Source organism: Zea mays, chromosome 5 (genome assembly GCF_902167145.1).
Source record: "Zea mays cultivar B73 chromosome 5, Zm-B73-REFERENCE-NAM-5.0, whole genome shotgun sequence".
In the NCBI taxonomy this organism is placed as follows: Eukaryota; Viridiplantae; Streptophyta; class Magnoliopsida; order Poales; family Poaceae; genus Zea; species Zea mays.
Genome location: NC_050100.1, coordinates 185,360,157 through 185,373,499, shown reverse-complemented (window position 1 = coordinate 185,373,499; position 13,343 = coordinate 185,360,157). Strand labels below are relative to the sequence as shown.

Sequence of the window (13,343 nt, the reverse complement as noted above, 5' to 3'; positions counted from 1 at the left end):
CGCCCGACCCCGGGCTCGGACCGACCACGTCACAGGAGGGGCCATCATTACCCTACCCTAGCTCGCTCAGGCTACAGGGGACAAGACCGACATCCCATCTGGCTCGCCCCGGTAAACAAATAATGATGGCGCCTCACGTGCTCCATGACGATGACTCTTAACCCCTTATGGTAGCAAGGAGACGTCAACAAGGACTTGACAGCCCCGATAGCTGTCCTTCCGCAAGGCTCCAACGCTCCTCCGACGGCCACGACATCACATGAACAGGGTGCCGAAACCTCTCCGGCTGACACGACGGCATGTACTTAGGGCTCTAGCTCCTCTCTGCTAGACACGTTAGCACACTGCTACATCCCCCATTGTACACCTGGGTCCTCTCCTTACGCCTATGAAAGGAAGGACCAGGGCTCTCGTACGGGAAGGTTGGCCGCGCGGGAGGACGGGCCGGCGCGTATAAGGCTCTCGCTCTCTCCCACGCGGACGCTTGTAACCCCCTACTGCAAGCGCACCCGACCTGGGCGCGGGACAACACGAAGGCCGCGGGCTTCCCCTTTTGCATGTCTCCCTTTTCCCCCTTTGTGTTTCGTCTCGCGCCGACCCATCTGGGCTGGGACACGCGGCGACAATTTACTCGTCGGTCCAGGGACCCCCCGGGGTCGAAACGCCGACAAGAAGTGAATCATGTGGGACAACTCAATGAAAACTACAAAATCCTATTAGCCAACTGCCACACCCTCGACAACAGATGCCATAATGAGTTATAGAAGACCTTCTCCTCTGTCGAGGCTTTGTCTAAAGAGAAGAATTTCTTGGATGATGACTTGGAGGGTTTTATGCGGTGGGTTCTCAGTGAGACCCAGGCTTTTTAAAAGTGTTCTCTTAGCACGAGAGGACTATTGTGCTTGGATAAGCGCTCGAAGCACTGCTTCGATTTTGCTGAAAACTGGGCGCAATCATGTGAAGGTTTGCACTAATCCTGATTTTTAGAGTTTCTGCTGACCACGTCCGAAGATCGATCGTCGAAGCTTCGAAGTGGTCTAAAAAAATCTTATATGAAATATGGAAGAAGGGCGGAAAAGGAATATGTATTGAAGAATCTACAAAGAACAGTGAGAAGGTTTGTATTTTGTTACCTTCATCTTCACATTCGCAAGCCATACACATACTAACTTTCCAAAACTCTACAGTCGCGACAGACAGTTGAAACAGTCGTAGATATTATAAAGAAGCTACAAAGCAAGAAAGCCGAAGGTTTTTGACTTTTCGCTTCTGTTAAATTTTCATGTACTCATGCTTTAGCAATTGTTTTACTAACCCTTACTAAAAAGTTTCCACTTCTTAAGTAATAACTTTGAATGTTACAACTTTGCTTACTCGAAGGATTTGAAGTTTCATGTGCTAGCCTACCAGACCAAATGGCCAAGTGAATGGGCTAAGAAATGGTTCAACATTAAGGTAGACACGAAGAAGAGGGAGTCGATTAAATATATAATTACGAGGCCAGCTTTGGCATAAAGAGACCCATCTACAACATGGGCGGAAACAGCCAAACGACTATTATTCATTCAACACCATGGTGGACATGATCAACACCCAGGATTTAGTGCAATAATTTCTTGTGGGCAGAGTGTTCCCTATAAGATCCGGTTGGGGTACGTCGAAGCCTAAGAAAGGTGATGCAGAGGTAAAGATGAGAGTTTTGTTAACTCTACCATGTTGCTTCAAGCATCAACCTTTGTCCAAATGTTCGTGCCTCGAGTGGCTAGAGTCCATTGAGGTGGTATGCAACAAAATCCTTGGGAATCACATGATCAAAGAATATCGATTGACGATAGCGTCCTTCGGGGCCCATGGGAAGCGAAGGTTGAATGCACTAGGGTACAAATACCCAAACTATCCTAACCTAGCCCAATATATCGATGATGGAATAAAGAGAAAAGGGACAATCAATATTGTGGAATGGGAAGTTATTATAATGGTTGAGACTAAAAAGGCAAAGCAAAAATTGGAGGTGACCAAGAAACAAAAAGGTAACTACAGGTGATGATGAAGGGTCTTCTCATTAATGTACAAGGATCTCATCCTCTTCAAGAGGAAAGAAAACAAAGGCTGCTACCAGCAAAGCAGAGGAAAAGGTGTATGAAAGTGGTTAAGGATGGAAAGGACAAAAAGAACAAGGGAATTGCTTCGACTTAGTCATTGGTGGTAACACAAATATTAGAGCTAATGATAAAACCCCTATCTGTTATTGATTTGAGTCTACAAGGGTCAGACCTGATCAGCATGTTGCTCGTTGTGAAGGATAAAAAGAATGACGAAGGAGTGGTAGCTCAAGCTTCAGGTACCAAAGGAAAAACTTATGCTAAAGGATACCACAGAAGAAGTGTGCCAAGATTGCATAAGAAAGGTCTACACATGTAATCTCTTATGAAGGCTGTCCTTGGGACCCCTTCTACCGAAGGGGGCAACAGGATTCCAAGTCCGAGAAAGGATGTCAAAGCTTCCGCTACTGTTCCTATAGAAAAAGCATTGAAGACCCTAAACCTAAGAAGGAATCTGAAGCAATATCCCTACCCAAAGAAGGTTGAAGGAAAATTCATCTTTTAGTATCAAGCACATTGCTGGCAAAGAGCTTGATACAAAAGAAACAAGTAAGCTAGAAGAACATGTTGAAGCCTTTGGTTATCCTGTAGGGGCTAGTATATTTGGTGGAAGTGAGAAGGATATTTTGGCATGCGTTCCTGACTACGAAGAGAGCGAAATAGTAAGGAATATGACGCACAACGTTGGGTTTTGGAAGCTGGAACATGATCTAAGCACCTTGAAAAAGCAAAGATGGATGAATGCTTGGCTTATTCAAACATCAAGGTTAGGAGTCTTGCTTTTCAAAGATTTTTTTACAAAGGTACAATGCACTAACTCTATTTTTAAACCACAAGGTTTACTGCTCAACAAAGCACTTATGGTGCAACAAGATTCGGAGGAGCGTAAAACCAAGACTGCTAATTTGAACTTACAAACTAAAGTTGAGGGGCTTTGAAAAAATAATGATGAAAAAGATGGAGAAATCAAAACATTGAATGAAGTCTTGGCTAGGGTCCAAAATGAAAATCAAGATTTGAATAAAGAAAAGAACCAAAATATGAAGAATTTGAAAAACAAAATGAAGAATAGAAAAATGAGGGTGGAGATGAAGGAGTGAGAGTAGAGATATAATGATGAAATATCTCAGCTTCGTCCAGGATTGAAAAAATGTGAAAAGGAGCTCGAACAAGAAAAGCAAGAAAAGAGCAATCTCACCAACTCTTTAGAAAGACTTCGTGAGCAGTGTTTTGGTTTTGGCTTCATGATGCTACCAACACTTGAAAGATATCTTTGCTTCTATTGGCACAACATCCAGTGAAAGCAACTTCGCAATTGGGACGTGGTTGAAGCTATATAATGGATAGTAGAGATCGGCGTCTTCGACGAAGTAATGGGCACCCATGGGGACTATTGTGCTATGATTGGGTCCTGAGGTGCAGTTTCAGTTCTCAAGAAACCTAGGTGCTCACATATTAAGACAGTCAGAAAGGCCAAATTTCGCAATATTAGTAGATGATATAAAGGAACCATCCGGTGACACATTAAATGTGGCTATGCGATATTTCACCCTTATATGGGCTAAAGTTGGAAGGGAACTACCAATAGTCAAAGCTAAGGCCTATATGGAAAAGGTTTATTTCTGAGTCGTCTCCTTAATTGTTGTTGTTTTTGTTTTATGTACACATGTTGCACCTTAACGACCATTTTGTTTTGTGTATACTACAAGACAAGGGAGCTACAAAGGAAGCCAAAGTTGAAAACAGGCTTGAAGACTTGTTTATAGATGAGGGACCTTCATCCCAAGGCATAAAAGTTTCAAGCATTTTGTAATTAAATTGTAATGCAAGACTACATTATTGTTGAAGGGATTGTCTAATGTTGAATATAAATTTGGCTTGAATACATGATTTTTTGTGACGGTTGCGCCTTTTCTAATGCCGTCCTTTGTTATGAGTGAATTCCGAAAGTATTTTTTGAGCCGAAGTCGAAAAGAACCCTCCTTTCTTTTCACCAAGAACAAAGCGATATAAAAGCAAAGCTTTCCAATGTTAAAGAGGGGCACAAGCGTGTATATAGAGATTACCAATTTCTAAAGTTGACAACCAATTTTTCCTTTGCTTCATTACATGATATGGCTATACAGTATACAAGTTGAAATGCAATATTTTTTCTCGTTTCTTGTGTTTCTCACGTGAAAACGGACCGATTCCTATAAAATTCCTGATTCGTATAAAACACCCATATTGGTCAGACAATGAACTCTACTATACTCTAGAGCACAAATACAGCCCAACAAAGCCGGACTCCTCACCTTACGGGCTAGTTTTGGCTGATTGACAACTTGGAAGTCGGAAATAATAAGTTTTGGCCCATAGAAAACTGGACCTATCACCACTGCTACGGAAGCTACGAGACCCGGCCCAACGTGGCAACGTAACTGGATCCGAAATCCAACCCGTTACGTGCTCGGACCCACCCAGGGCAGGCAACTGCTTCCACGCGTCACGCATCCTTCCTCACCAAGTCACTCACTCCGCGCCCAAACCGTACCCAGATCCCGCGTGCACGACAAAAGACGGCCGCTACCAACACGTACTCATGTATGTCTATACACCGTCGATTTGATGTGGACCTAGTTTACTTTTATGACCCACCAGTCATTGATACATTAGCGAACAACCCACGTCCCCCCGAAATCCATCTAGAAAAAGTCAAAGCGCCCCCCGCCTCCACGTCACGTCGTGCCCCACCCGTTCACGGTCGGACCCACTCGCCGATCTGGTGCCTGGTACGTCCGATCCCCGCCAGCCGACGGCCCGGATCCAAATTGCACCGCCTCCTCGCCCACCGCAGGCTTATAAATACGCACCCCGAAGGCGCTCGCCACCCCGCGCGTCACGTTCGCATCGCTTCTGGTTCGGGTCTCACCTCTCGCGATCAAAGCAGTAGCGGGTTCAGTGGCTTGGCGAAGGAAAAAAAAGGAGGAAAAAAAAATAGCAAGGCTGTGCAGCGAGGAGACGACTCGACTCCAACTGGGAGGCGAAAAATAAAAAAGAGGATAAGGCGAGGCCCGACCGGGCGGCCACCGCGCTCCCAGATCCGCTCCGCTGCCGTGGAGATCCAGCTCCCTTGCGCGCCTGAGCGTGGACGCCGGCGTCTCGCTCCCGGATCCCGACCTTGGGGTTGCAGCTGCTTCAGATCCAGCGTTACCAGGTTCCGAGCTCGCATCCTCTTCTTTCGAATTTGGACTACCTTTGGATTTCGGGGGTTTCTTCGATTGACGCGGTGAGGTGTCTGATTCGGGCGCGAATTGGAGGATTTGAGGGCTGCGCTGTTGGATTCGTGCGCGGTTGGTGGTTCGTATTGGTGTTAAGATTCCCGTTTAGGATTAGGGTTTTGGAGAGGATATTGTTATTTTTTTGCCTTTTGTGCTTTATTTCTGTTGCTTCTGTAGCTTGAATTTGGTGTGTGCCACTGAAAATGGTTGTAAATGCTGAACAGATCTGTGACCCGCTGGCGCCTGGGCACATGACACCGACGGTTTTAATGGAGTTTGGGCAGCAGAGGCCAATGAAACGGGGATACGAGGAAATGGTCTTCAGGGCAGCCTCTTCCCGTGGTTATGCAGAGACTGTTGGCGAGTCGGGAGTTGCAGCTGGTAGTCCTCTTCGTGTTGATTCTGAGGACTCATCTGTGCCAAAGCGCAAGTGCATCAGCCTGAACAGCGTTGGCTTTGATGTGAAGCGGGAGATCTTGGTGCCCTCTAAGATGTCGTCATCTGAACGGCGGTACCTTCGAAAGAGATTCCGGGCAGAGCTTGATTCGGTGCGGGATCTCCTCAAGAAGCCAGAGTTTGCAGCCCCTGTTCCTCTCAATCGGGCACCTGCTTTGTCATCCTCAGCTGCACCTCGAGCTAAGAAGCCACAGAAGTCTCAGCGTGGTGGGACCAATGTTATACGTGGTGCAAAGGGACGATTCTTGCCTACAAAACCGCGGCCGGAGACTTCCACTGTGTTATCTGAAGCTGCAGCGTTTAAGCAGTGTGAAGCTATTTTGAAGAAGCTTATGACTCAAAAGTATAGTCATATATTCAATGTTCCAGTTGATATTGTGAAGCTGCAAATTCCTGATTATTTTGACATTGTGAAGACCCCAATGGATCTTGGTACTGTCAAGAAAAAGCTTGAATCTGGTTCATACACAAGTCCATCAGATTTTGCTGCTGATGTCCGGCTGACCTTTAACAACGCTATGGCTTATAATCCGCGGGGGCATGCTGTGCACGACATGGCCATCCAGCTGAACAAGATGTTTGAGAGTCGATGGAGGCCAATTGAGAAGAAATTGGCTTCTGCTGCCACTGAGAAACATGTTGAGGTTGACAGGGCTGACTCGAAGAGGAGGAAGACACCTCCTGTGGACCGCAGTGATGTGTCAATGGAGTGTGCACGACAGACAGAGCCAGAAACACCGAAGATGACAGCTGAAGAGAGGGAAGCCTTTGGGAACTGCTTGGCATCCATATCTGATGAGTTACCTCCTCACATATTTGAACTGCTACAACAATGCATCGACAGCAATGCAGATTTGTCTGGGGATGGAGAGATAGAGATTGACATCCATGCTGTCAGTGATGACTTGTTATTTGAGCTGAAGAAACATGTTGACAAGTATTTGCAAGAGAAAGAGCAGAGCCAGCAGGTGAAATCTGAGCCCTCCGAGAATGAAGCTGTGAATGTATCTGGCCTTAGCCACTCTTCTACAAATCCTTGCAAAGGTTTATTTTCATATAGCTTGAAATTTTCAATGGATTTAAATTACACGCCTTCTTTGCAGTATTCAATTTTTTGTTTGATCGCAGGCGGCGAACCTATCGAAGAGGATGTGGACATCTGTGGCAATGCCTCACCTATCATGCTAGACAAAGATGCACAAATCAGGAATAGCAAGTGTGGTAGTCCAAGTAGTTCCAGCAGCGACTCTGAATCATCTTCTAGCGGTCTGTGTCTCATGGTGTTTATCTGCATCTCTTTATATCATTATAGACAATTCTTGTGTAAAGAAAGTGATGCTTTTCTTCCCAGTTTTGTATTGTAAATTCTTTGAGAACATGGATATTATCTCTTCATGTGTTTTTTGGGGGTTCTTGGTATCATATTCCTGTATTAGTTGGACTCTGGGCAGTGACATACAAATTTGGCAAGGAACTAAAAGTAGAGCAATGGTACTCTATAAATGCCATGAATACCATGTTTTCCCTTTTAGCAATTGTTTAGCAGGATCTTGAAGTTTTTTGAATTGGGCTGTTAAATTTCAATGAAGTTGATGCAGGACATCATGCTGCATAACCCCCATGGCCCCATCCTACTATAATTTCTATCAGACTAAACCCTTTAGTAATAGTATAAGCTCCTGCAAACTAATACAGAACCTTAATAGCATATATAATTCTCCTGAAACTTTTCCTGTTTTGAGATGTTGAAACTTGAAAGTCCAAGATATTTACAATGTTGTCGGTAATGCAGATTCTGATTCAGGCAGTGACTCTGAAAGCGAATCAGAAAAAGTTGGCAGCCCTGGAAAGCTTGCGAAGGTACTACAGTGATTTGGTATTGGGTGCTTCAGAAATAAAATCTTAATAGTGATTGGATTATGGGCTATTTGCTGTCAAGTACTTTGTAGTTGAAATATTACTCCATCTAGTTACACTTATTTTGTGTGTGTTCAGTCCAGATGTCTAAAAATGATCCGATGATTGAGTAGATTTGCCTTGGAATCTAGTTACACCTAGATTTCTCCTTAGATTACTCCATCGAGTTACACTTAGATTTTCCCTTGCTAAACTTAAGCACTGCACTTTTTGCTAAAGTTTAGCTACTAAAATAAACCGGGTGGTTAAAAGTGTTGCACTAAATTTTAGCAACAATTAGCACTTTAGCTCCTACAAAGGTGCTAAACTGTGCTAAAAGTGGCTTAAACCCCATTTTGCATTGAATACCTTTTTCTCTCTCCCTCACCATTGGCCGCGTGCTCCTTGTGGACCGCAAATGCTAAAGTTTAGCACTTTATCCAAACAGCCCTCAAGTACTAAAATTTAGCAAAAGTTTAGCATGTTCTAAATTTTAGCAGGTGCTAAACTTTAGCACTAGGGAAACAAACATGCTCTAACATTAAATAAAGATCATTTGATAGCCCTTTCGTTCTATTATTAGTAGGCACCAATTTTAAAGTCGACGAGTCGATTCAAGTCGTCTGAGCAGCGACAAGGTGACTAATCGCGATTAGTCATTGACTTGGTCGATTAGTCGAGCCTAGTTAACTTTTAGTTGTCCACCTATACCAGGACCATGTGTGCGTGCGTGCCTTATATACACACACACATATACGTATATATACATACATATACGTGTATATACATACATATACGTGTATATACATACATGTATACGTATGTATACCTACATACGTATGTATGTATATAGACACACACATACATGCTATTTGGCACCATTCTAGTTACCGCCGTGTCCCCCGCGCTCACTGTCATGCAGCACCCCTCTCAGGCATAGCTAAACAAACTCTCCCGCCACTTAAAAAAATGACTTGGACACATGCAAGTTTGATGGTCCATTTAAAAAAAAATCAATATCTACCAAACCGACTATCAAAATTGAAAACCGATTTCACCATTTTGTTCGTCGCCATAAAAGTTTCAAAACTAGATCCCACTTGACATATTTATCTAGAGTTTTATCAGGGTTCAGTCATTCCATCTTTTAGCCTCAGTCATTCATAAGAATACTGAGATAGCAGTGTTTTAGTGAGCAGGCATTCTACAAAAAACAGGCATTACATGAAAGGAAGTGAACATAATCAGACATTCTATAAATACTTAGTTATTCTATCTTTCCTTAGCCATTCATGAGAATAACTGAGATATTTTTTTTCTCGAACGCGCAGGAGAATAACTGAGATATGAGTCAGTTATTTTACAAATACAGACGTTACGAGATAGAAAGTGAATAAACTAAGTCACTCTATGAATACCCAGTAATTTCATCCTTTTAGCCTCAGACATCCATGAAAAATACTGAGATAGGAGGCATTTAATCAGTCAATCATTCTAAAAAACTGGTATTGCAGAAAAGGAAGTGAACAAACTCAGTCATTCACTCATTCTATAAATACTCAGTCATTCCATCTTTTATTCTCAGTTATTCCTAAAAATTACTGAGATATAAATCATTTTAGTGGGCCAGTCATTCTAAAAAACAGACATTATTTTTAGTGGGCCAATTAGCCTACTTACCTTTGCTACAGTTTTTTTAAAAAGAGAAATAACAACAATAAAGAAAGTACCCGCACTTAATACATCACTTTTATCTTTGTAATGAAATGGCTGGAAGTTCTCTTGCGGCCACTTAACCGCTTATTCACAACTCCATTATCTAGTAATTTAGATCAGCAGCCAAGCACCATTCTATGTCAGATCGAAACAAGAATCGAAGCCTAGAAGCAGGAGAGTAACCTAGGCTGGCATAAATATACCTTTTGGATGATGGTGTCCTGGCCGCCCTAGGCCTGGGCGCTTGGCACATGACAGCTCGCCACGGGATCGTGGGAGGGTGCGGAGTGCGTGCCACGTTGGCAGGAGGCCTCAGCGCAGGGCGAGGCGCCTGGGGAGCGCCACCGAGAGACTTGGTGCCAAATAGGCATTTAACACCTAGGGACCTAGGGTGCCAAATAGCACTACCGTGTATACATATACATACACACACATACATATACACACACACACATATATTATGATAGGTTCAAAAGCAATTAAGGCAGGACACTAGGAGATTGCTGTGCTAATCAAGGATATTATGAGCTAGTTCAAAGATTCATTAGAATCAGATTTACCAGATTGTGGATGAAGAGGAACAACACGCATCCTTGTTCTAGTCTATGTTTGGTTAACAGGCCCAACAGCAGCTCTAGGGAGATTTCTACCCCTTAGGGCTTGTTTGGGATCAAAGGTAATGGAGTGGATTGAGGGGGCTAGAATCCCCTACTACTTAATTTTGAATAGTGAGGGATTATAGCCCCCTCAATCCCCTCCATTACCCTTTGTCCCAAACAAGCCCTTAGATGCTCAGTTTCACCAACTAGTTTATCAACAACCCCTCAGAATTTTTATCAACAACAATTAGTCGGTTGAACTCCTATTTGGACGATTAATCACCGTTTAATTGTGGTTAGTGTTACGATCAGAGTTCTAGTTGCCCTAGTCGCGTCGTGCACCCTAACTGAGCTTGCAATGGCGATAAGGCCGACTAATTGCGACTAATCGTGATTAGTCGGACGACTTCAAAACATGGCTAGGCACAGGTATTTGCAAACGTTTCCATACTGAAAATGGGTCATCATCTTTCTAATTATAATTATTCTAATGTCTGCTAACTCCTTTGTTAAGCACTGGTGCTTGGGAGAGTGACTATCCTGTTTCTTGTTGCTCCATCCCTGAGACCCTGACAGATTCATGATCTTCAGCAAATAACATAATTCTTATGTTGTGTATAACAGAATAAGTTAACTTCTGCCTTAATTCAGCCATTGTTATACAGAACTATACTAAATTTGTCTTGGCAATCCAATGTTTGTGTTGTTCGGCATTCTTGTTACCTTCTATCTTTATATTCTGGTGTAATTTTCTTGTGCCAAGGATGTTGATCTGCTTCCAATGTAGTTGACTGATCTGTACTGAATAATTGTTTTCCAAAATTTTAGGGGACTAAGAAACCTGATCAGCTGGTGGAGCAAGAAAAGAGTGATGTTATTAGTCCAGCTGATGCCAACCGTATGGCTTACTTCCGATCATTATTTAGTTATAACACTACAAACTATATTTGAATAATCTTTAATCGTTGGCTAACCTATTGTTAAACCACAGGTCCTGCTGCTATTGTGGGGCTTCATGGGGAGGACAGTGAGTCAAAGCCTGCACCAGGGGGTAAGCATGAATTTGTAGGCTGGTATGTATGAGGCCGTTGATCGGTCTCTGCAGTAAGCTGGTCGGATCATCTGATCCTTTCCCAATGAAACATTTAGGGGAAAACTCAGAACCCGATACACAAGTCTCACCAGACAGGCTATTGCGAGCAGCCCTTTTGAGGAGCCGTTATGCTGATGTGATTGTCAAAGCTCGTGGCATTCTTAGTCAGGTACAGGACTTTGTTAACTTATTATCGTTCTTTATTCTTTATTGATTCATAATGTGCCTCATTCCTGGTCTTCAACAATTTCTGAGTTCAGGGTGGAGACAAACAGGAGGAGCTGGAAAAGCTACAGAAGGAAGGTAAAAACTGTGGCCACCAGTCTCGTTTGCTGCTAGTTGTTTGCACTAAAAGGGCAGACCCAGTGCCAGAGGCTCTCACATGAGTGGGGTTTGAGGAAGGGTTTTTCTAACCCGTGACTCAGTGAAACAGCTCTCACCATTGCATTGCACCAGGCCTGCCCTTTTAGTTTCTCTTTCTATCTATATATATCTTACTAGGGTGTTTTTCTCCTTATTGTGGATGCAGAGAAAGAGCGCTTGTTGGCTGAAGGTACTGCAGCCATGGAGGCTTGTAGAGCCGAAGCTGAAGCTGAAAAGAAGCGTAAACGGAATTTTGAGAGGGAGAAGGCTCGTCAGGCCCTACAGGAGGCAAGTGTTGACCTTACCCACCAGCAGTTGCAATTTCTCATTCTTATTGTTCCTATAAGAAAATAAATCCTTTATGCAGATGGAGAGAACTGTAGAAATTAATGATAACCTCCATCTCAAGGATTTGGAATTGCTTGGAACAGCCACAACAGAACATATTGTAAGCTCTGTTGATGAGACTAGTCCAGAACGCTCTCATGATGGCATGGCCGGCTATCATCCAGGAGCTGTCAATCCTTTGGAGCAACTTGGACTGTTCATAAAGGTAGACGATGAGGAAGACGACGAGCAGTGTTCCCTGCATTAAAGAAAGAAGAGAAAGGAGAAATCAGCTGATGGTGCTGTGTTTTTCCATGCCCTGTCACGGGCTAGGGGCTGGTGCCAACCTATTGATCCAAAGTGATCACCTGTTGCGGGCCATCATGTGTGGCAATGGTTCTAAACTGGGGTGGTGAGAGCCGTCCATTTTGTTAAAAATATGCATGGGAAGGATGAAGATCATCTTGCATAGTCATTTGCTTCCAGGAGGCGCACAGGAGGTGGAGTAAAAACGAACGTATTTATGGTGCCTAGAGGACGGTTTTTTCAGCCACTGCCAAAACGGCTTGAATGACGCCACCGAAGTAGTGGAGTTCAAATGGCTCATTGTTTGCCGCAACCTCAATTTCAAGCGGGTTTGTTCAGCGGCTTATAGCTTCTTCTCTCCTTTTGTTGTCTCATCTGTTTTAGATTGTAGAATTTGGGCTAGTTGCTTCCTGCTGTAAATCCGAATTTTGATGTAGTGACGGAAGTGCTACCTTTTTGTTGAGCATGATCGAAAAGTTTACAAGAAAAATCGTTTTTTTGTAGATGAACGTCCAGTCTTGTCTGTAGCTACAATTTCTTGCGCAATCAGTGTAACATCCGTTGTGTTTATATTCTGCTCGACAACGAGTACGGATTTAAGCACGTGATATCAGTGAATAAGACAGACATTAGGGTCTAATCGTTTTTATCTATCGTGGTTTTAATATCGCATCTATTTCGTCTGTCGCGAGTGCGACATCATTTTATTTTTATCTATCTGGGGTTTTTTCTAAATTTTCGTGATGTTCGGAATTTAGTTGTTCCGACAATTGGTGCGTTCGGTGATTATTTAAAATTCATCGCTCGCGCGAATACGAATTCGGAAACTTGACCCACTGCAATAATTAAGCCCGACCTACTGCAATAATTTTTATCCCGAGCAAATTAATTTGAATTCGCCAATAAAAATATTCGAAGCAAAATAATCCGAATCGCGTATTATCCGAGAAAAATCGTGCGCGAGGTTATGATTCCATTTATACTTCAGCACGCTGTTTTAGCGACGAAATCATGTGTGCTTTAGCAGATATGGTTTCGGCTAACTTCATTTAATTTACGCAGAGCAAATCCTCAAAGCCAAAACTATATTGGTTCGGTCCATTTGTTTCTTGCCTCGATTTAAATCTCAAAAGTGAATTAACAGTACGATTTTGTCCAAGTTCAGAGAATTCGCCAAATCAAATCGTTAGTCCTCGGATTTCCGTTTCGAGATTTGGAGAATGAG

At 43.2% G+C, this 13,343-nt stretch overlaps 1 protein-coding gene across 1 annotated transcript; it reads left to right on the top strand.

Annotated features, from left to right (window-relative positions):
• The first annotated feature begins 4,983 nt into the window (after positions 1–4,983).
• Positions 4,984–12,458, top strand: LOC542112 (uncharacterized). The gene is made up of 10 exons (NM_001111744.2): positions 4,984–5,298; positions 5,587–6,862; positions 6,947–7,084; positions 7,611–7,678; positions 10,858–10,927; positions 11,021–11,080; positions 11,179–11,291; positions 11,383–11,425; positions 11,652–11,773; positions 11,853–12,458. Exons 2-10 carry the CDS (start codon positions 5,614–5,616, stop codon positions 12,078–12,080), a joined length of 2,091 nt encoding a protein of 696 aa, NP_001105214.3. The 5' UTR covers positions 4,984–5,298; positions 5,587–5,613; the 3' UTR covers positions 12,081–12,458.
• Positions 12,459–13,343: the final 885 nt, after the last annotated feature.

Excerpts from the sequence above, each read along its gene's own strand:
- LOC542112 (NM_001111744.2), top strand. The coding sequence starts at position 5,614 with ATGACACCGACGGTTTTAATGGAGTTTGGGCAGCAGAGGCCAATGAAA. Across the intron at positions 11,081-11,178 it reads GTCAAAGCCTGCACCAGGGG|GGGAAAACTCAGAACCCGAT; the intron begins GTAAGCATGAAT and ends TGAAACATTTAG. Across the intron at positions 11,774-11,852 it reads CTCGTCAGGCCCTACAGGAG|ATGGAGAGAACTGTAGAAAT; the intron begins GCAAGTGTTGAC and ends TCCTTTATGCAG.